This window comes from Schistocerca americana, chromosome X (genome assembly GCF_021461395.2).
Source record: "Schistocerca americana isolate TAMUIC-IGC-003095 chromosome X, iqSchAmer2.1, whole genome shotgun sequence".
Taxonomy (NCBI): Eukaryota; Metazoa; Arthropoda; class Insecta; order Orthoptera; family Acrididae; genus Schistocerca; species Schistocerca americana.
The window spans coordinates 778,183,212-778,206,681 of NC_060130.1; the positions used below are offsets into that span (position 1 = coordinate 778,183,212).

General features: G+C 42.5%; 2 protein-coding genes across 4 annotated transcripts in view; one reads left to right on the forward strand and one right to left on the reverse strand.

Moving 5' to 3' along the window:
* LOC124556769 overlaps window positions 1-5,140 on the reverse strand; it is a 92,319-nt gene extending 87,179 nt beyond the window's left edge. For all 3 annotated transcript variants that reach the window (XR_006968687.1, XR_006968686.1, XM_047130778.1), the window contains exon 1: window positions 4,750-5,140. Coding sequence is in view for 1 of the 3 variants with exons in the window: in XM_047130778.1 (XP_046986734.1) it covers window positions 4,750-4,951 (202 nt within the window). In the remaining 2 variants the exon portion in view is untranslated. The remainder of the gene's footprint in view (window positions 1-4,749) is intronic.
* Window positions 5,141-5,203: 63 nt separating this feature from the next.
* Window positions 5,204-23,470, forward strand: part of LOC124556313 (homeobox protein invected-like) — a 340,740-nt gene continuing 322,473 nt past the window's right edge. The window contains exons 1-2 of the mRNA XM_047130285.1: window positions 5,204-5,357; window positions 5,652-6,137. Coding sequence (XP_046986241.1) covers window positions 5,204-5,357; window positions 5,652-6,137 — 640 coding nt within the window. The remainder of the gene's footprint in view (window positions 5,358-5,651; window positions 6,138-23,470) is intronic.

The window sequence follows — 23,470 nt, forward strand, 5'->3', positions numbered from 1 at the left end:
ACGTCAGACCGATGTCGATGTTGGTTAAGAATATACGGCATCTACATTAAGTTTTGCACTGTGTACATTAGGTGATAGTCTTTTGTTTGGTGTGAACGTCAGCCATCCGTAAAACTGGAACAATGAGTGTGCGAAACATGACGACCTCGGACATTCACCATCAACTATGTGAGGTTTGCGGCCAAGAAAAAATCCGTGGTTCGCATATGGCTGCTAATATTTACGATGAAGAGCCATTGGTCGACTGTCAAAAGCAGCTGAGGAACTAGTGGAAATGGCGATTGCAGAGAACAGACGTATCGCGATGGCATCTCATACGTTCGTTTTTTCAGAAAATTCTGTATTAAATCATATATAAAGGAAATGGAAGATACGTATAATGAACACTAATTATTGCTGTCTTGTGAGTCATCGGACACCTTTTTTGACGACTCCCTTGGTTAAAATGGTATTGTTTGTAATTTTGCGGACGATGAGTCAAACTTCTTGCTTCGATTAATACACAATTACATGTACTGCATGACTCGAAAAAGAAAAACGCTAAAATGCCACATATTGACACTTTAGTAAAAAGAAAGTCTATTTCTATAAATCGTAACTTTTCGAGAAAAACGAACTTAAGTACTTCTTCTGTGTACTGCAAATAATCCAGATATCATGCATGGATGGTAACATTTTGTATTAGAATATAATTAGCACTAGATAACTGCAGCTGAAAGAAAATTTACCTTGCATTGGCTGCTATGGCCGAAGGAAACTCTGTTATTGTTGGGCAGCTGGGATTTTGAGGAAAACTGGGCAATGCCAACATTATAATTTTTCATCGCAAGATTTTTTTAAGAAAATTCCTTGCATGGACCACACCCACAAATATTTACGTAACTACAGGTTCAAATGGCTCTGAGCACTATGGGACTCAACTGCTGCGGTCATTAGTCCCCTAGAACTTAGAACTAGTTAAACCTAACTAACCTAAGGACATCACAAACATCCATGCCCGAGGCAGGATTCGAACCTGCGACCGTAGCGGTCTTGCGGTTCCAGACTGCAGCGCCTTTAACCGCACGGCCACTTCGGCCGGCCGTAACTACAGCATTTGCTTCGTTTCCAGCACTAGAGCAATGTATCTCTCATCGTCATTAAGTTCATGCTCTGATATTAGATTTAGACAGAAAGCATGGCGCACAGACACTACCTGTATGTATAGAAGTAATGTAATGAGTTTCTTTATCTTTGCCTTCCGCATATGCAGCTCATGGACATTTTCAGTGTTTCCCTTCGTCCGTCATTTCAGTCTTGTTATCAGCTTTAAATTTATCTCATATTTGGCCAGTGCTTATTTCTTATATCAAAATTTGTAATATATTTATATAAACATTCCCAGGAGGTCTGTTCCATAATGAGCTGCAACTCGTTTTCCCAGCAAGAACCATAACTACAGATTATTTCAGTGTGAAGATATATGCTGAAATTTCCCCCTTTTCTTATATTTCACTACACATAAATTTTAAATCAGAACTTTTATACGCATGTATGTAACCAACTTTTGTGTTTTTTTACACTTTTATTGTCTCTGGAGATGTAAACGTGAAACTGCAAATAATATTCAGTACTCAATGGACATGGCCCATTATATTGCTGAAGAAAGCGAGCTCACTTCCTAGAAGTACACAGATATATTAACAGATGGCGGGGTGGTATACATCCCATTTTTCCTGGCAGGTCTTTGTCTTGGCTACAAGAAGCAATGTATAACTCGAAAATGGCCCACTTTTTTACTCAAATGTCCATATGTTCTCAGGTTAAATACGTGGAACAACGACGTAGGGGTAATCACAGTAAAAGAACTGTTTTTTTTTCTAAGAATGATGCATAAAAATGGCTCTGAGCACTATGGGACTTAACCTCTGAGGTAATCAGTCCCCTAGAACTTAGAACTACTTAAACCTAACCAACCTAACTAACCTAAGGACATCATACTGCCCGAGGCAGGATTCGAACCTGCGACCGTAGCGGTCGGCGGTTCCAGACAGTAGCGCCTAGAACCGCTCGGTCACCTCGGCCGGCAAAAATGATACAGCTTTAATACAAAGGCAGGATGAAAAACAGAACTCTGCTGACCAGATCGCAGTTCACATTTTCATTTCCTACTTGTGAAGACGAGTACGGTTGGTTGCACTGATGGTTTAGACACCTATAAGTAATGTGACTCTCTTGGTGAATTACCACAGCATCTGTGAATGTTGTGCCGCATTGCGAGTAGTGGTCTTAGGCTTCTGACTGATGAGAATAATTGTTTTCGGCTGACGTTTGGCTCTCGGGCTACATCTTTGTTCCGGTGCCGAAACTGTTCAGGCCGTCCGATAGCTTCTCATCTGTACGTGTCGCCAGTTAACAGCAAACCCAACATTCTCCTTTAAGAGCGTGGAATTATATAGCTACTGCAATACAGTTCTGTACCATCAGCCATTTGTAAAATTGCAGTCATGTACTGCAAGACATCTCAAGAGCTGTTCTTTAAGTCAGATACGGTGACAAGGCTAGCTGTTTACACATAATAAATCTATTTGAGACTTATTGCCGTATTTTCTTTAAAAAAAATGAATTGCTTGTATAAATTCGTAACTATTCGAAGTCTGATGAGTTTGGAGGAGTAAAGGTGTTTGGAGACTTACGGGCTGTCGTTCTTCGAAAATTTCTGCTGGTAACGAATGAACTCTGCCAGCACGGCAAAATTAGTGGAGTGTACATACGGGAGAAAAGGGAGACATATGCAGCCTTAGTCGTCCAGTAAGGAGAGTAGGTGGTGCAATTATTTTTGCGGCATATGAGTGGCATTTGAGAACGAGGCGAGAGCCCAGAATTTTCCACTGCCATGCAGGGACAAAGAAAGATAAATAACAAAGAGCGACGCATGCGTTGCTGTGGAGCACAACCGGTACCAATGGTGTCGCCTGGGCTTAAGTTTGTTGTCATCCGTAACCAAACATGGTTCAAATGGCTCTGAGCACTATGGGACTTAACATCTGAGGTCATCAGTCCCCTAGAACTTAGAACTACTTAAACCTAACTAACCTAAGGACATCACACGCATCCATGCCCGAGGCAGGATTCGAACCTGCGACCGAAGCAGTCGTGCGGTTCCGGACTGAAGCGCCCAGAACCGCCCGTCCTCAGCGGCCGGCTCATCCGTAACAACTGAAGGAGTACCGTCATAAAAGCTCTCCGATACAAGTGCTTTCCAGATTTGTTTGAAGCCTGGCTTGATTGGGATATCTTGTTGTACTATCTACAATTTACAGTAATGTGCGTATCCCAGATGTCTAACGCTTCATCAAAACTATTGAACGATGCGGCCCACACGAACTCCGCAGATTTTTAACGAAGCATCTCCGCAACTCGAAATCTGCCAAAGCTGCCCTTACCGCCAGTACCCCAAATCCGCAACTAGCAGCAGACCTGTGATCCTCTCTTGGCCACTTACCGCAGCACGTCTATAAGCTGTATTGTAGGTGTATAACAGTGCTATGCTAAACAGTACTATTACATTTTATTACAAAAATTAAGAAGGTGAATTTTTATTTTTTATACTCCAGTTGACAAAAGAATGACGAGAATGTGTTTAAAAAAAGAAATTATCTGATAACAAACTTCAATTGCAAGTATTTTTATCCTGAAGGTATTTTTAATCTAATAGTAACATTTAACGTTTGTACGAAACAGTATGTGTAATCTGTCGGTTTCACAATTTTGCAATTGAACGATTTTGTTCTGGATCAGTACAGTTTTTATTTGGGTTCCCTGTCAGATTTTGGTATAGAGTCAGAACCGACAATATTTCGCTGAAAGTAGGAGTTTGTCCATAATCTTCCCAACTTAAAAAATGTACGCATTAGGGCGAGAAGACTCACGTATTTGTCGTTCTCCAAAGCGCAGAGAATCCGTCTGCCCAAAGGACTGTATGCATTCTTCTACCTGAAGGGCAAGTTGCGGAATTCGTATACTGAGATCAGTGGTTCCTACCTCGATCTTTTCCGAACTGCGATGTTCGTGTCCGCCCGAAAGGTGTGAGGAACATATTTCTCGATCAGTATTCCTTTTCTTTCACAGAGTGGAGCTAAAATGTCGCTACTAAATGGAAAGTATTAATGCAGAAAGTAGTCTATGGACTACTTCCGAATTTGCGACGTTGTGAGACACGTATAAAAGTGGTGGTAAAAAAGCGAAGGTGTAAGAAAATGATGTAGAGTATACTGGTTAGAGTCCCACAGAGAACGGAAGACAAACCAAGGCACCTGCACGGATATCAGAGAAATAATTACAAAATTGATGCAGACAGTGACCCAAAGACCATGAAAACCCAAGCTGTGACACGGAACAGTGCCAAAAGAAGGAAATGCCTTTAGTAGCTGGAGAAATGATTAGAGATTTTAAAAAATAATAATAATTTGAAGTAAGATAATCGGTTGTAAATGCAATCTGCAAAGGCAACACGCAAATAATAGCGTTCTCAATGAGGACTGAGGCAGCATATGGATATACAGTTCCTTAGGAACGAAGTATTTTATCTGTTAGCGTGTTTTAGGACTTAAGGAGAGGACAGAGATCAGTAACACTGCAGTTACCCTGTCTGGGAAAAGGCGTTAGCATCCAAGAAGTAACGAATGTAAAATAAATGTCTCTCAGACGAAGTGTGAGATTTAACGTGTCGGTACCTGAACCGCGGCCACCCTAGCGCCAAGTACTCACATTTCCTTTTGCGCGATCTGCTTCCAGCGGCATCGATTGGACAGCGGAGGGGTCTGTCCGAGGGAGCGAGGGACCGATCGATCAGTCGCGAAAGTCCTCCCCACTGGGAGGAGGTGCGACAAGGATCGCATTTTTGTCGCCGTCCGGGCGACGCAAGAGTACCGGACAATAGCTGCTGCGAGGTGTTCCGCTGGCCGGACATTAGAATCGGGCCCCGTCGATAATCCCGGCGTCGTAGGCGTAGCGACGTAGCCGAGTATTGCTGTCTGCAGCACGTAACTCCCGCTTAATTAGCACATAACTGAAGGAGACCACACAGCGAAAAGTATCTACCTAATTAACCGTCCTCGTCCGTTCGGTGAAATCGTTACTAAAAATGCTACGTCTTTGTTTTCTCCGGAGGAATCACGACATTAACTGAGTCGGACCACACACGTCGACGAGGTAGTAAGGTATGCTCTTATTGGTGGCGGTGGCCACACCCGGCCGGTGGGCGTCACACGACTCCCATTGGCCGGCCGAGGGAGAGAAGTTTTTTTTTGCTCCGCCAGCGCTCCCCACCACGCACCGGCCGGCGGACGCCCCCCTCCACGTGGGCTCTGCCGCAGGTGAGGGGGTAGCTCGCCACCGCCCTCCCGAAAACGGGTCCCGGGAAACGAGGCGTCGTGACGGCGACCGCGTAGCCAGCACGGGGAGGGAAGCGAGCGAAAAGCGCCGCGCGCCGCCGCCGAATTATTTGAAGCCTTTTGGCGGCGGTCGTTAAAGCACGCCGTAACTCGAGCACCGGACGCGCCGCGGGAGGGGCGGGGAGGGGTAACCCAGGATCCGCCCCCGGAGACCACGCCTCCTCGGCGAGTGCGCGCCGCGGCGCTGCGCCGGCGTCGCCTCAGACAGCTGAGCAGCGCGACCGCGATGTGACACGGCTGAGATGGCGTCGACGACGGTGATGGTGCGGGACGCCGCGTCGGTCCACAGCGACGACGACGACGCCGACTCGCTGCTGAGCGTGGGCAGCGAGTCGCTGCCGCCGCCGCCTGTAGCCGCCGCCGCCGCCGCCGAATGCAAGACCTGCTCGGCGTCGGCGTGCTCGCCGTCGGCGCCGGCGTCGTCGGGCCCGGCGGCGCCGCTCAGCTTCAGCATCGAGAATATCCTGCGGCCGGAGTTTGGAAAGCGGGCCTCCGTGACGGCCGCCAAAGCGCCGCAGCGGCCGCCGCAGCCGCAGCCGCAGCAGCCCACCGCCGCCACCGCCCCCGGTGCCACCCCCGGCGCCGCCCCCAGCGCCGCCGCGCCCGTCGATCTGTCGCCGGTCGGCGTCTCCGCGTCGTCGCCTCCCATGCTGTGGCCCGCGTGGGTGTACTGCACGCGATACTCGGACCGCCCGTCGTCCGGTGAGTCTGCAGCTGCGCTCCTACGTATTTCCTCCACCACAACACCTAGTTGGCCTAAAACCACATTTCCTAACCGTCCCAATTTCCACCTGATCCTTGCTGCCGTCTGTCACTGTCGGGCACACTTATAATTTTTGAGTAACTACAGTTCACTTTACCGACACATGAGGCACCGATCGGTGCACGAGAGACTATTAGGGACCGGCAGGTGTGGGGAGTGGCCAGATGACAGTAGAGGACCCTCTTGCCGGCTGGCGTAAGCTCGTGGAAAGTGAATACAATGCGCGCTCTCAGCGGAAGGTGCTGCGCGAAGGTCAGGGCTAACAATGTGCGTAACGGCCCCGCAGGAACAGAAAAGCCATTCGCAGAGCCTGTTCCTGCTGCAGGGACCGATCTAAGGTAGTTATCGTTTGACAATTCGCCTTCCTTGGTAAACCAACTCGCTTTAATTGCTACATCCGCTTGTCACTGTCACTGGCTGTGAGGAAATTCACTCTACATTTTACACGTACACACACACACACACACACACACACACACTCACACACACATACACACATTTACATATCAACCACTTTTCACCTACACTATCAGTTGTGAATGATATAATAAAATCGCTAAGTATGTACATTTTCATCTCAGTAAACAAAACTTTACGAAGTGTGTTGATATTTATTTTTAGGCCTAAATTAACTGGCGGCATTCTACTAGTATTTTTACAGCTGTTAGTAACATGAAACAGGGAGAGCAAGCTGAAACACTGATGCTTGCTACTATAATTTAGAAAAAAAGCCACATTAGTTACTGTTGATTTTTAGTACCCAATCTAATTAATTCTAATACTCAACTGTGCGCGGCGAAACAACTTCCAACGTCAGATCTGATATAACATAATAAAGACTGATCTGTGTCGTAATTGCGTTGATTTTTGTCTGCCAATTGTCCGGTATTTTGTCTGTAAATAAAAAATTTATATGAGCCGGAAGCGTGATATCGTACTTGTACACGCTCTAAATGCCACCACAGTGAAAACGATGAACTTTGATAATATTCTCATTACCAGACACCTACAAAAAGAAAAAATCCATAGACCTATTTCACATTCTTTTCTGTACTATGGCGACACTTTGGAACCGGAAGACAGGCTTCAGAGAACGGTACTAGGTCGAAAAAATTGAACCAGAAAGCTCTCGCGATATTGTGATTAAGGAATACGTCCCAAAGTCAAACAGTATCTTGATTCTAGCAGAAAAGAAGTTAATAGTGGGCTATGCCTTATCCGTAATCCTTGAATTTTATTGATTAGCAGAATTTTCCTTCAGCGCGTCATTTTAATTCCCGCGAATATTATTCCAATGGCAGTTCATAAGATTCCTCGTTTGCATGTAATAGTTCCTACCTTTGCAAAAGGGATACTTTCTTAGTAAGCAGTTGTAAGAGAAAATATGATACACGGCGTTTTAGTGTGAAGTGAGTAGGTTAATTAGAATGTGTTTGTAGTGGGTAGGCACAACCAGTCTGTGAGCTCATTTTACGGTCCACGGAGGCAATGACAGGAGTTACAACCCTCCCCGTGAACTCCAACATTCCCCCAAACGCCAGAATGCTGGGTAGATCATCAAGTAGTACCTGTAGTGTCTTCAGACCTCCGTTTGCATGTTGGATCATCCTTGTTTTCTTCGTCTGTAGTACGTTGCACTATTACAAATTTTATTCCTATCTAGCGGCACAAGCTATTGGTACATGACAGAGGTTCATTAATGTCACAACCGTTTATAGGAACGTATTTTGCTCGTTGCGATGTGTCTGTGATTATATTTGTAGTATTTGTAGTTGCGCTGAGTACTTAAGGTATGCTCTGTCTGCAACTAAAGAGTCAGAACTCTAAAAGTGTAATTTCTTCCGTTATCGACCACCTTCTTTACGTTTAGACTGCTCTATCGAGTGCAGTATTTATCAGATTAATCAGGGAATTTTTATGCACAATCACAGTAGTGGGAAGTGTCCCTGGTTTGAATCACTTCATTTATTTTTACCAACACTGACCGATTCTAAAAATAGTTCTTCAAAGAATGTGAACGTTTAGTTACATGTGACTGTGTTTCATATTGATTTTAATGTCTTTTCTGTCTGTTAAACTTGGTTTTCTATCGGAATTATGTTTGTGTGTACAAAAATATCAGGTGGAAACAATAGATGCAAATTATGTTATATAATTTTTCTGGATATTAATTTACGACTAGCATAAACAATGCTTTTATTTTTGCGCGTATTGCAAAGAGCACACTATCATAATTTTTAAGAACCTTTTCAACCCCAAAATTCGGCTCCACAAGACTATAGTCTCTCACTAGAAATAGAAGTGACAGCGAATCTTCACTTGATATTTTTCGTTCGACGCCCTTTTGCTTTTATAAAAGTTTTTGTAAGACGCCTGCACTGCTATAGTAACCTTAAGTGAAGCTTATTCAGTATTCACGGAAGAATCACTGTCGTGGTTGAACGTTACTAAGTTCTCTTAAAATTAACTCTGAAAATAAACGTGTTTCATACGCTTGAACCTGATTAAAGTTTCCTTGTGCAACAAGAACGTGGACCAATTTGGTCGACTAGTCTTCTTTACGCATTTTTTATGCCTAAACTCTCCATAACAATTTTATACTAAACAGAGATTGGCTCAAATGGTTCAAATGGCTCTGAGCACTATGCGACTTAACTTCTGAGGTCATCAGTCGCTTAGAACTTAGAACTAATTAAACCTAACTAACCTAAGGACATCACACACATCCATTCCCGAGGCAGGATTCGAACCTGCGACCGTAGCGGTCACGCGGTTGCAGACTGAAGCGCCTTTAAACAGAGATTGTTTGATTCCGCTTCCAAAGTTAACTATTTCACCCACTATTGAGTATGTTGAGAGGACTGTCAGTCTAAATGAAAATGTTACAATTACTGCGTCAGTTACAAGGTTTTATGTTTCTATTACGTATTTCGACGGTTTCACCGTCATCGCCAGGTGGAAGAGAGTTATGTGAAAGACTTCTTTCGCCTAAGAGCGACGATGGGACGGTAAGAAAGCTTGGAGAAAAAAAAATCGAGTGAGTAAATCACAAATTATAACATTTTAATTTAGTTTTACAACATCTTCTCTTCCCTACCCTTTAATCTTAACATTATTATTGTGATGTTTTGAAGTGCACTGAGAATGGAACTTAAGTACGTGAATGTCTTTCGCGCTCTTACACACTGCATTTGCGTATACATCACTTAGTTTTTAGTGCACCAAGGCTTGGATCCTCCGGCAGATTTAGCTGCAGTAAACTAACGCTTGCTGTCAACTTGTCTCCAACAGAAAGTTTGTACCAGCAGGCTGTTGTCGTCAGATGCACGACGACGGATGAACTGTGACACAGCTTCAATAAAAGTTACTTGTGTCACTGCAGACGCTTCTCTGTCGCGCTCAGTAATAAAACGCTTGTAGCTCCCGCCTGCGGACAACGGCAACGCACAACGCACACCATTCTGTACCGCGTCAGCTCTGACGAACGCATGCTGCTGTTTTACTTAGCCTAACAGTTGTATCCTCAGTCTGCCACTTTTCTCAAAGCTTATTATTCTTTTTTCCATTGATTTTTCACACTGCCAGATAGTATTTGCCAATTTTTCTTTCTGTACTCTTCCCTTTTGACAAGATGAACCCTTTCTTTTATATACGAAACAACATTTTGTTTTCTTAGTGTTCATCCTTTCCCAAATTCGCACCTTACAGTAGCTGCTGTAGGTTTTCCGTCATCACAGAGCGTTCAAAGATTTGAAACAATAGAGATATTGGGGAGTTTCAACACTTCGTGCGAACTCGGTGGAAATACAAGAGAAATAGCCTTGATCAGCTAATTTCATTGTTTAAGAAATTTCAGTTGTGATCTACCTAATAAACAATGGCTCAAATGGCTCTGAGGTCATCAGTCCCCTAGAACTTAGAACTACTTAAACCTAACTAACCTAAGGACATCACACACATCCATGCCCGAGGCAGGATTCGAACCTGCGCTCGTAGCAGTCGCGCGGTTCCGGACTGAAGCTCCTAGAACCTACCTAATACACAGGGTGGATCCGAATTCCGTCGACAAAATTTCGGAGGCTGATGTAATCATGGTTAGAAGAACAAAAGTGTCAAACGTTCTAAGTGCTGAACCTCCAGTTTGTGAGGAGAATAAAAAACAATGTAGCTCTTTTTCTTTATAACTTATTTGTACCCAAAAATTTAAGAAGGTATTCTGGTATTATAGAATTATGCTGCTCACTTTATCACTATAAAAATAATGACAGAAATTAGAAAATAAATAATTTATTAAGAACGTTCTAGGTGACATAGCAGGGAACTGTCTCGTTGCTAGTGCCAATGGGAAAGTTTGTGTTTCAAAAGCCATTAATACTGAGGCATTACATTTTATTTGTGATAATACAAGTACAGAAACAGAGCAATAATGTTTTAACTAGTAGAGCTATTGTCAACAAAATCCATCTCTCCTTTCTTTCAAATTTTTACAAGAGAATAAGAAAATTAAGTTCAAGAAAAATATCTTTCAGTAAAGACTTCTGTTTCTTACACAGCTCCAATCTTGGGATCAAATGTTGCGAAGTTTACTGCAATTTTCTGTTTCTTCGAAAATACCATCGTAACAGTGGAAAAACTTGTAATACACTATCAATAAAATGTGCAAAACAATGACAGAGAGTGATGGATCAAACCAGATATATATGCAAAAATGTTGTGATGTGGATGCCGCCGCTACCGAAACAGCATAGCGTCGTTACGCTAGTCTTCCACTGTATTCAGTGAATTCACATCTGCCAACTCTCCAACAGTAAACTTATCCATACTGCTGTGCGTTACTGTTAACGTGCAACAATCACAGCCGGAGAAACAAACCCGATACGGAACCGAGCAGTATTGAATGCAAGCTTGAAGGCGAAGAGTAAATTGGGCGTTACTGTAGTCAACATCAAGTACGTCCAGTTAATGAAACCAGTTTGTTTCCAAACGAGACCCTTACGACGCATACCGTCGACATTTGCACTGTTGGGCAGCTGTTTTTAGTGTAACGTAGATACAAATGTAGATAGTGGTAAGAAATGTAAATACTCTATAAATGTAAATACTCCACAACGATCCGCCGGTCACGACGAATCCCTTATACCAAAATACTCGTAAGATGTCGGTGAACAACCTCCGAAATTTTGTCGGTGGTACTTGGAAGGTCTATAATAAAATAACCGAGCAGCCAAGAGATTAGAAGAGAGGACTGAAAACTCATTAAAAGTAGACAGAGAAGTTCTATTTGTCTATTGCACTGTCCCGAAAATTAAATAATTTGGCCTGAGAAATTACAAAAAAGGAAGGAAATATCTTCGGGTTGGAGGAGCTTGCGAGCACTTGCCCCAAGAAGGGCATTGAGGTAAACAGTTCCGAAGTCCGGTAGAGAAAAGTCTTGCAAAATTAGCTATCTGCTTCGCTGCGTAACATGCAAGCGACTGTATGAGCAGAATGAGTGAGATAATTCCTCTGAGCCACAGTTCAAAATCGTCTTATCGCCTGCGCGTCTCACAGTGCGTCGAAGGATACATGGTTTCGGATAACACGAATTGCAAATTCGAGGAATAACAAACGCACGGGAAAAAGATCGTTTCCGTAGCAATGGAAGCAGTAACAGACCAAATTCTAGGACTTCGAAACACTTGTTTCTTCAGGGTGCATACTGTCTGTAACTCTATTCACCAAAGTTTCCGGTTGCACAGTCATGACATAACTCATGAAACGTAACTCATAACTTGAACCATGTTTTTTGTTTCTACTCCTTACTTTCGCAGTGCCTGAGGACTTTCTCGAAAATGGGGATGTCGCCAGATATTATATTTTTACATACTTCCTATTATGTAATGACCTGTGCGTACAGAGTCCATATTTGGACTAACGCGCTGTGTCCGAAGATTAAGACAATTTTTCTTACTAACGGAAAAGAACAATTGTCATATTTAGCCACCTGAAGCCGGACACGGCAGTCTAGCGGTGAAGCGCGTGGCTGGCAATAGGAAGGTCGTGGGAACGAATTCCGGTCGGACGGTGGATTTTTCAGCCTGCCTTTTAACCTGGCATTAACATCTCAATGATGTGGATATTTGGCAGAAACGACACGCGGTTCGGATTCCATGTTAATCCGTAGGTCCCCTTTTCCCGGGCGGACAACTGGTTAGGTTAGGGACACGTAAATCGCCCAAGTGGCGGTCCAATTTGGAGACTTGCACTAGGTCATTGAGCCACACGAGATTATTATTTTATAGTGTGTGAAGATCACTTTGTTTTGGTGAGACTGACACCAAAATCAGACAGTACATCTGAGATCATCGATCACGGTAAATCACGATGACCGACAAAATATGAAATTAAATGGGAGCTGTAGCCAGGTCGAGTAGCTGGAAATTTGTTTATTGTCAGAGAGTCTTAGAAAAACTGAGAGTTTACATCAAATGGTTTGAAATTGTCGCCAATTGATAAACATAAAAAAGTCTTAAAGTACTTTAGTTCGTTGAAGTCGCTGAACGCTATTGCTGTGGCTTAAAAGAAGTTAATTCCTTAAGGAACTGCTGGCGGCGAGGCAATTTACTAGGGATATTTATGTATCTATTAAATAGTTCTTAAGCCTTAAGAGGCTCGTCACTAGGTGGCGATATTTCCGGAAATTACAGCACACTTACAGTGCAAATTGCCACCGACGCCGTTCATACGACAATTGCCAGAAATGTAACTGGCTTTTGACCATCGTGTTGAGTTCTGAAATTTACTTAATGGAGCAGGAAACATTTCATATAATAAATTCAACTAGCTTCAGTTTGTTCAAGAATTATAACCAGCTTTCAAGTAACGATCATAGAAAATACTGCATAAAACCTCCGAGACAAGTTTTCAAAATCTTCTTACTTTCGCACACCAAGGAAATAACTAACTGACATTACCACGTAACAGAATTTCTACGAGTTAAAATGACTCTAGAGAGCACAGCATAACTTTAATGAGATGACACACACACTGGAAAATTATATGTAATACGTGTGAGAATGTGTGCGATGCTAGATAGTACCTTATGAAATAATTGTTATTGCTTTAGTCATTTTTTATTATTAGTTATAAGTCATGATTTGTGGTAATAAATGTGACTGAAGCGGTAAAAATTACTTCGTAAATTTATAATACAGTCGCCGAACTCAACCAATTCCATACAAGATGGATAAATTTATGACAGTACTTTGCTGACACAGTTACGGTCTTGCGGAAGAAACCCAAGTGATATTTTCTTGAGGTTTTTTGCGAAGGCCATTGGAAATAATACTTCCGTACGTCCGACCTCTTCAGTGGGACGACACAAAGAAGGGAATCACTGATAGAGAAGATGGATAAGATAGAGATCAGGGATTGTACTGGAAGCTATTTGAGCGGTAGATCCGCGCCAACGCGCTCGTATGCGAACCGCATCGGGGTGTTAGGGGTCGCCACTCCTTAATCTCTTTCAATAGGAAGCGTACACAGCATGTGTGACATCAACGCTCCCCTCGGGGAAAGACAGCCGTGGGTTAAATCTGCAGGGCGTGGCTGTGAGGGTGAGCTGGGGTGCTGACGCCCTTACAAATCCACTCTCAAAGGACTGGTCGCTGTGTGTCTCTGAGGCCTGCGTCTGCACCCCTCACCCCCTCCCCTTCCCATTTCCTAAACACACCCTCTCTCTCGAATGAGCTAAAATGGCGGCAGTGAATTTTGGAACACAGCACATTGGCAAATATGTAACTGAGCAGCCTTTACTCGTTCCAAACATTCAAGTTACATTAATTCCCACCAGAAACTCATGTTGGCTTGTTGTGTTGGATCAGATACACGCACGCTTCGCTTGAGTTTGCAATAATAGCCTAATTGTCACTCTGAAATTAATTAAGATAACGTTTAAGCGCGTTCACAGACTGAACAAGTGATTACGAAACATCTATTCTGGCAGCTGAACGAAGGCAACCCCATTTCTCCTGAAATCACTGCCTGTGCTGAGCTGTAGTCATTTGACTGCGCGATATGTCTGTTCGAAAGGCGTGTTTTCCTTTTCCCCTTCTGGGACTTCTTTTAACTTTTCGTCTATCGCTTGTTGTCTATTGTTTGCAAAGCAAGATGTGCAGCAAATAAGCAAGTATTATGCTTGTTACCAACTACTGTTTCGCCACATAGCGTTCATTTATTTTTTCTAAAAAGCAAGGAGCTTTCTGGAACAGTTTTACTGTAGGAACTGACGCATTCTGACACCTCTGCTCTTATTATACAACCGAAATGAAAATACTGTAAACCATTCACATGTGAGTGAGTTATTTTTATCATTTGTTTTTGGCGTAAGAGCTTGTCTTATTTCACTTGTAGAGAGTTCATAATGGAGCTATGAAGCTTCGACATCGGTCTCCAAATAAATTTTATAAAATTTTAGGTGCTTGGTGGAGGTCCGTCCTGTAAACAATGAATTTTACACCTGGGGTCCCATTGCAAGCAGTCACTATGTAGGAATTCATCAAGTTCCTTTATTTGTATCTAGTTTTGTATTTTCAAGAGTTTCGTTATATGAGTCATACTTGTTCAGTGAGAAGCACTGTGATTTGATTACTTACAAAAGACTACCCAAACATTGCAACTCTCAGCCCCTACACGGGGTTACCGGTTCATGCTGTGGACAGCAGGCTGTTTCTCGTGTAAGCCAGATCCTTTCTACTAATTTTTCTACTTCAAAGCAAGCGGAACCTGATGGTGCACTGTGAACGCCAGACACTACTTTTTGTAAATCCGTCTCACGCGATCCTGGGATTTCGTCGATTCACTAAACCAATTACTCCGAACGAGTGCCAGAATGTTTTCTGTTGCTGTTCCTCAGCATATTTCGTGACACATTCTTCTCGGAGGTCAGCTAGAACACCGTCTCTAACGACACTGCCAAATTCTACCAAAATGCACGGAAGTATTTTAAACCTACTTGCAATACTGTGGAATATATAACTGTCGAAAGACAATACACCACAGAGGATGCCTTCCTCCGAAATATCTAGATTTTTTTCAACTGTTAAACATACTTGCCACAGTAAAAAATCATGCATGAAACACAAAACTCCTTTGTTAATAGCCAGTATGGTTTGCTCAGTCCAAACTTTATAGCTGTTTTAAAATATCCACTGCCCAAGAAAATAATGCGAAAGCAAGAATCTGTAAGTATTTGACACCGCGTTATTAATGGAAGAAATTACTGACATTATGCAGAAAAATTATTTGTATAGTATTCGAACCAAACGACGTGATGATGCCGGCCGGAGTGGCCGAGCAAGCCGGCACGGTAGCTCAGCGTGTTCGGTCAGAGAGGCGATAGCCCTCTGTAATAAAAAAACGGAGTAAAAGAAAGAACGATCAACTTGAACGGATGTCGTGTGACGTCCGCCCAGACAAAACACAACGAACGATACCGAACAAAATGAAGAAAAAAAAAGTAAGCAAGAGACCTGGGTTCGATTCCCAGCCTTGTAAAACAAACAAAAAACAAAAAAAGGCGGTTTCTAGGCGCTACAGTCTGGAGCCGCGCGACCGCTGCGGTCGCAGATTCGAATCCTGCCTCTGGCATGGATGTGGGTGATGTCCTTAGGTTAGTTAGGTTTAAGTAGTTCTATGTTCTAGGGGACTGATGACCTCGGAAGTTAAGTCCCATAGCGCTCAGAGGCATTTGCATTTGATGCGATGATATATATTTTTTTAATCCGTAACAAGACTGTTTTCGAATATCACAAGATATAAACAGTTTTGCGTTATAGATTGGGATATAAACTATATCGTATCTCCTTCCTATGAAATATTGACAAAGCGTCAGCACTAAAGTCAGCGCTTGTGGCGGAAGCAAATGAAACGATTCGTCAACACTTTTCCTTCAATTTTTTCCATTGACAGAGAAAGAATCGCTTTCCGGGAGACAATACCTCTCACAAAGTGATCAAAGGTCGTTATTTCAGGATCAAAAAACAAATTTGTACTCATTAACAATATAGATTAGTTTGTTCAGCAAATAAAATTTTACAACATACTATTTGAATATCGCTATCCAAAAGTTACAAACACAAATGTTTCGAACTGAGCACACCTTCGTTAGACGTTAATGTACGCTGTTTAAAGGTTTATGGGCGAGACAGCTCTGTTTCGCGACGTTCATTCTCGTCAATAAAGCTTTTATTAAGTACACCCTATGGGTAACGATCGTTTGAAAACCTGCGAAGAGTACGAAATCATTTTGCAGTTAGCTGGCTACGAGCGCCTCCTATCGCTTACAAGTAATCGTATAAATTTTAACAGCTCCACGGAGTCATTTTCCGATTAACTACGACATAACTAAAGTTTACAGCTAACGGTAAACTCTGGCGCGACATCAAGTGAAAATGCAAACACTTAGGCTAATGCTGAACTGCGCTGGTAATCCTTTCAGCGTTGCGAGTCATAATTTAATGTTAGGGTATTACTCAGGATTACACATGGACAACAGCGGTGATCGTTATCAGAAACTATCTAATAAAAGTGTGAACTTCAAAGGTATCTGCATCGACAGGACGTTAAACTCTGTCCCTTAATGAAACGATGCCATGGTTGGCAGTAAATATTCTGGTTGACAGTGCAGCATTACTGGTTCTGCATTGTCTTGGTGTGACTCACAGGCAGCTTGTGTGCGATTGCTGAACATCTTGTTACGATTCGAAATGGAACTCAGCGCCTTTGCTGGACCGGCGGGTACCGGCTTGTATGTTGACGTTCTATGACATTCCCCTCGTTGCTCGTGCGTGAACAGCGAGCTGGCAAACAAGTTAGTATTTCTGCCAAGACGAGCTTGGCAGACAACATCAGAACTACCACTGTGTTAGTCGACCACAATATTATTGCACCTGGAAGTGAGGGAGATTCGGTCGGCTTATCGTGAGTTTTTATCGTGATATTTCATGAGGACACTCTGAAACACTTGATAGTACGTGCACAACTGTCCTGAAATCTTTCACAGTGCGATGCGTTTTTGTTAGTCACACCTGTACTTGTTTGCCATAACGTCACCGCGCATTTCCGATAACGGCTACGTGAGGTCAAGTGCCATAACATTGTGGTCGAAATGGACGTATGCGGCTGCGATTTCTAATGATAAACATAACCCCTGAGCGATTTGTTTATTACTCTTCACGAACTGAAAAGTTATGATTTGTTCTCATACGATGCAAGTACGTTCCTTGTCTATCTGCAAGACCTTTCACGATTTCTTTTTCTTGATTTCAGTTTCTTCCCCGTCAGTACACCTATACAGGAGCAGGTTACTCTCACATTAGGTCAACACATCGTGCGTGAAAGAATTGTGCGAAACATAGTACATTTAATCAGCATGTAAGACTGGCAAACGTAATTAGGAGGATTAAAATTTTGAAAACATAGTATAATTTATTTCCATGCTGCACAGTCAATGTTTGAGATATCCCAGTCATAGCGCCTCTCACAAATTAATCATAAAGATTTAGTAATTATCGGTCTTAAGGATCTGTTCCTGCTGAGGCTGCCGGCCGCGGTGGTCTAGCGGTTCTGGCGCTGCAGTCCGGAGCCGCGGGACTGCTACGGTCGCAGGTTCGAATCCTGCCTCGGGCATGGGTGTGTGTGATGTCCTTAGGTTAGTTCGGTTTAAGTAGTTCTAAGTTCTAGGGGACTTATGACCTAAGATGTTGAGTCCCATAGTGCTCAGAGCCTGCTGAGGCTACCATTGTTAACGGATATATTAATAATGGAAGAAATAGTGCTTACCGTTAGCAATGTAGGATATGAACAGACTAAAATGGCTGAAGCTGAGTATTTGTACCCGGACTACTTATTTCGTTGCATTCAGTTTCTAAATTTAACCGAGCCGTTCAGGTATTAGCAGCCCCTTACACAGTCGGAGCCTACCGAATGTACCCATTTTTTTAGTTTTTTTGCTAGTTGCATTTATTTGGTTCCGGTAAAGCGTTTCTTAGTAAGAGCAACTGCAATAAAAATAAGCCATATGAAGGACGATTTTTTATTGAATATATGATCCTGTGTTACATTGAATGGAACACTAAGAATCTGTTTTGTTACCAGCACACTGTTCAGTCCAGTGAATTTGACAAATTTCAAGCAGCGGTATCTCAGTGGCCAACTGGCAGTTGTCTTTCTGGAGATGCAGTCATCACTAAAATTCCACCACCACAAATCTATAGGACACGAATCCTAGACAAATAACCTCCACCACAATAAATAAAAACAGAAATCATAACACCGAGCGAGGTGGCGCAGTGGTTAGACACTGGACTCGCATCCGGGCATCCTGATTTAGGTTTTCCGTGATTTCCCTAAATCGCTCCAGGCAAATGCCGGGATCGTTCCTTTGACAGGGCACGGCCGACTTTCTTCCCTAATCTGATGAGACCGATGACCTCGCTGTCTAGTCTCCTTCCCCAGACAACCCAACCCAACCCAGAAATCATAGAACTGAAGCGGTGACTACACCAAAGAGGAGAAATGGGCTTCAGTAGTGCAGTAAACAACCCACAGAAATCCTCGAGTGTGTAAAAATCGTCACTTGATTTACGTCTGAGAATTACAACGTCCTCGTCTTCTGTGACCGCAATTTTTCGACCTGAACATAAATCGAAGTGGACGCAACCGTCAGAAATACACAACAACTTTAATAGGAACTTGTACTAATGCTGCTGCATTAAGAATATGTGGCTTATTCAGTCACTATCCACCGGACACATCGAACACAAATCGCGCCTGACTCGGTCAGTTCGGTAACAAGCATGGCAGCTGCAGCAGTTAAATCCTTTTACCACATTCGTTTAAAAAGAGGACAGCCTCGTTAAGCTTTCGATAGATAATCACCGCACAGGAGAATGTTTTTCAAGTTATGACCCATAATTTATTCTTCTAAAGTGCTTCCGAAAGACAAATGACATTCTGCGCAGCGTTGCAAAGCCAGGTCGTCTGATGTGTCCTTAGAGGTCCAACGGCAACCGCTCTGAGCTTCTTTGCAGCTGTTGCTGTATTTCTTTCTTTCTAAGAGAGCTTAACGTTAAAGTCGATAGTGTAAACATTAAATGTGTGGTATGGACTAGTTTAGAAAATAGGCCATCAACATTCACGGCAAATGATTTGGAAAACATCGAAGTCGTAAATAATCGTCATTGTCTGAGATTCGAAATGTAGAACTTCCGACAAACTATTTCGAAGTTTAATGTGTCGCTTTGCATGAGTTGCCTCTAGATGCCCATTACAGAGGAACGCGACACGGACAAACAATATCAGTTTTACTAACGAATAGTAAGTGACGTGTATGATACTTAACTACGAGGCTTCGTTTGTCCTCCCAGCTACTGAAAGTATTACTTTTTTCTTTTGTCTGCTGATACAACTGCAGATAAACCAACATACACTAAACTTCCTGTTTCTACTCCTCCGCTTACCTTTTCTACTTTTTTTCCTTTTCTTCATCTAAACCCCCAGGAATAGAGTTGCAGACTGTGTTGTTCCCATTGTAAGGCTCGTACGATATTGCCCGGCAGTTACGAAGTTGGTTAAAATCCCCGTCCGACCATCATGTTTAAGTTTTCAGCAGTTTCTGTAATAATAATAATAATTTGGTATGGCTCATTGGCCTGTCGCAAGTCTTTCAATTGACGCCACTTCAGCGATTTTCGTGTCCCTAACCTACCCCAGTTACTCAGCGGTAATCCCAGTAAGTGCACCATCTGTAATGAACTCGTATTCGATGTGATGTTAGATCCTAATCGTCCTTTCTTGCCACTATAACGATTTTTGCGTAACAGGTAAACACGTTTTTGTTCTTTACATTTCGCTGTTCACGCTCTGTGGCTTAATTCAGCCAATAAATATTCGTTTATGCGTTTATATATATATGTTTCTTTTTTTATATCTCTGACACGACATACGCTCATAATAACGCTAGCGCATCAGGGGAACCAGCAGCATGTATCACGGAGATTCGGAGCATGAAACAATCTTTTGATAAAACGAACATGCTACAGGCTGATACCCCGATTGAAATGATGGTTTCATCAGTAGAAGTAGATTTAATTTGAGAATTTTATTAGACAGTCAGTTTTTATTGCTAAAATTTGTTTATCTATGTTATTAATGTAATTTTTCTTCTCTTTTTCTCATTTATATTTCTATAGTAGCAGTTGTGCGGTTTTCGTTTTCTCCTAGGTTGCAAACAATAGGTATTATAGCAAATAAACAGATAATACTCTCATCACTGTAATATCTTCGAAACTATGCTACGTTCGTTAAATTTTATCAAATGGTTCAAATGGCTCTGAGCACTATGGGACTTAACATCTATGGTCATCAGTCCCCTAGAACTTAGAACTACTTAAACCTAACTAACCTAAGGACATCACAAACACCCAGCCATCACGAGGCAGAGAAAATCCCTGACCCCGCCGGGAATCGAACCCGGGAACTCGGGCGTGGGAAGCGAGAACAAATTTTATCTTGCACTTACATAACGCTGTGCAATGGTTGGTAGACTTCGTAAAATTTGATTTCAGCGCTTCTCTTTCTTTTTTTAGCTACATTTTCGCTAAGGTTTCGCGTATCATGTAATACTGGTTTAATTCTTGCTGGAAATTTTATGTTGACACGACACTGCAAAATTTATTTGTTTCTAAGAGTAAACACAGTGCATAAGACCGTAATTTGCAACCTTGTATAAACCGCGTGAAGCCAGACCCATGTTATTCATTATTTCCATGTGTACACTTCGTAAAGGAAGCGATTAAAGAATCATCTCTCTCACTTGAATGACGGACCGCATTTGCCTTGAATTTAAAGTTTTCAGACTCAGTTGTCTGAAATCAGCCGTCTATCTTCCATACATCTTTCATTTCTATGTTTTCTATTATGCCGGGAGTAAATTTGTGACGGAGTGTTCGTGTGGGCTGTTAACGTTACTCTGTCTGCTGTAATGCGACTGTGACGAGGGCAGCCGTAAGTGTGTGTCTCATCTCGTTGTCGTTGTCAGTATGGGATTCTAATTGAGAGTTATTTTCGTTGATAAACCTGAATGCAGGTTCCTGGAACCGAAAGGGCTGTCTACGAATCATTAGAACGTAATTCTCCAATTCAGTCGCATCATCATGTCAATCACTTCCTCGAAGTACCTCATTCTGGGCATCTGCCGGCCATTTTACAGTTGTCTGACAAAACCACACTGCCAGTTTATCCTAATATCTTTGTAACTGCCGTCCAATGGTTACTATTTTGACCTCTTCTTTGTGCAGCTGTTGGGTGTTATGTCAGTCTATGTGCTGCAATTGGTGAATAATCTACTGTCAAGACGTACAAGCTAAATGAGCGTTAATTTATTATTTATATTGAAAACTGTAGTAACACAGTCTTACTGCATTTTCCACGACTGCCTTAACTGATTTGAGCACTTCACACGTCATACAAGCTTACTGCTGCGCTAGCTTAAACAGTCTGTCAAATATTGGTATTTCCCACTTATTTCTCCAAATCTTGTCAGCTTCTTCGTCACTGTTTTTTGCGACCGCACTTCATGTAAGAGGAAAGAAATGTGTTTTAGTCTACCATATCATTAAGCGCATGAAAGAATATATATATATATATATATATGTATATATATAGTGGAGTTTCCTAATGTCTGAATACACCTGTCTAGAGCTAGCATTCCCAATGAAATCACGTTTCCAATCTGGAATGACAAACATACCTGAACTATCGCACCGTCTCATAACACCATTCTATACTTCCTCTCTTTATTATTGTGGTAAGGCTCAGTGTTTGAATTTTTATTGTCTCAAAATATGCTTCATATTTGTGGATTTTACTTAATGTCCATATTAAAAACACAAATGCAATATGAGAATTCGTGTTTTCGCTGCTGAATTTTCTTCGCAGAGTTACAGCTTTTGAAATTCAAGAATTCTGAGCCTATCCTTACTCTATCATATTTTACTGTCTAAACCGCGCCCTATCATCACATGAGCATATGCAACAGTAGCATGCTTCTACTAGCGAAACCTGTGTCTTTGATTACTCATACTTTCAGAAGATATAACGAATGGCCTTTTCCGATCTTCACGAAATCACTTCATGTGACTGCACATAAATACAGGCGGCTTCCTATTAAAATTAAGACAGCAACCAGACACTGTTATTATCTAATTTATTTTAGGTAAACAAAGTCGTTACAGGTCACTACATCTCCGCAAAGCACCGGAAGGTTCGTCTAATACCATTACGACTTTCGCCTTTCCTATTTTATTCGTGAAAGATGCGTGGAAAGAAAAATTGTCGATAAATTTCACAACGTCCTCTAATTTTCCCGATATTGTCGTCGTGGTCATTTCATGAGACATGTCTGGAAGGACGTAATACGATGACCAATTCTTCTTCGGAAGTACACTCTCGAAATATCAGTATTGTCTCTCTATCTCCGTAGTACATGACGACTGTCTTGGAGCGACTTGCACTGGAGTCTATTGAGCATCTTCGTAACGCTCTTGCGCCGACTAAAGAATCCCGTGACGAAACGCGCCGCTCTTCGTTGGATCTTCTCCGTCTCGTCTACTGATCCACCCTGCAAAGGATCTCACACTGATAGGCAGTTCTCAAAAATGGTTAGAAAAGATGTTTTGTAAGCCACTTCTTCCCCGGGTGAATAACGTTTCCTTACATCTACATCTACATCCTGCAGGCCACCTTACGGTGCGTGGCAGAGTGTACTTTGTGTACCAGTGACACTTCCCCCATTTCGTGCGCTAGACGCGAATGGTTCACGAAAAGAACGAATGCTGGTTAGCCTCTGGGTGGATTCGGTTCTCACTAATTTTATATTCATGTTCTTTTCACGACATATATGTAGGAAGGAGCGATATACTTGTTGACTCTTCTAGAAAAGTTCGCTCTTGGAAATTTAACAATAAACCACACCGTGATACAGAACGCCTCTCTTGCGTCGTCTGCCACTGGAGTTGGATGAAGATCTCTGTGACGCTTTCGTGTTTACTAAATGTACCTGTAACGAAATGTGCTGCTCTTCTTTGGATCTTCTCCGTAACCTCTATCAGTTGTATCTGGTACTGATTCCAGACTGACGAGCTATATTCAAGCATTGGTCGAAAGAGAAAGCTACCTGCTTGGTTGATGAGCTACACTTCCTAACGATTCCTCCAATAAATCGCAGTCTGGC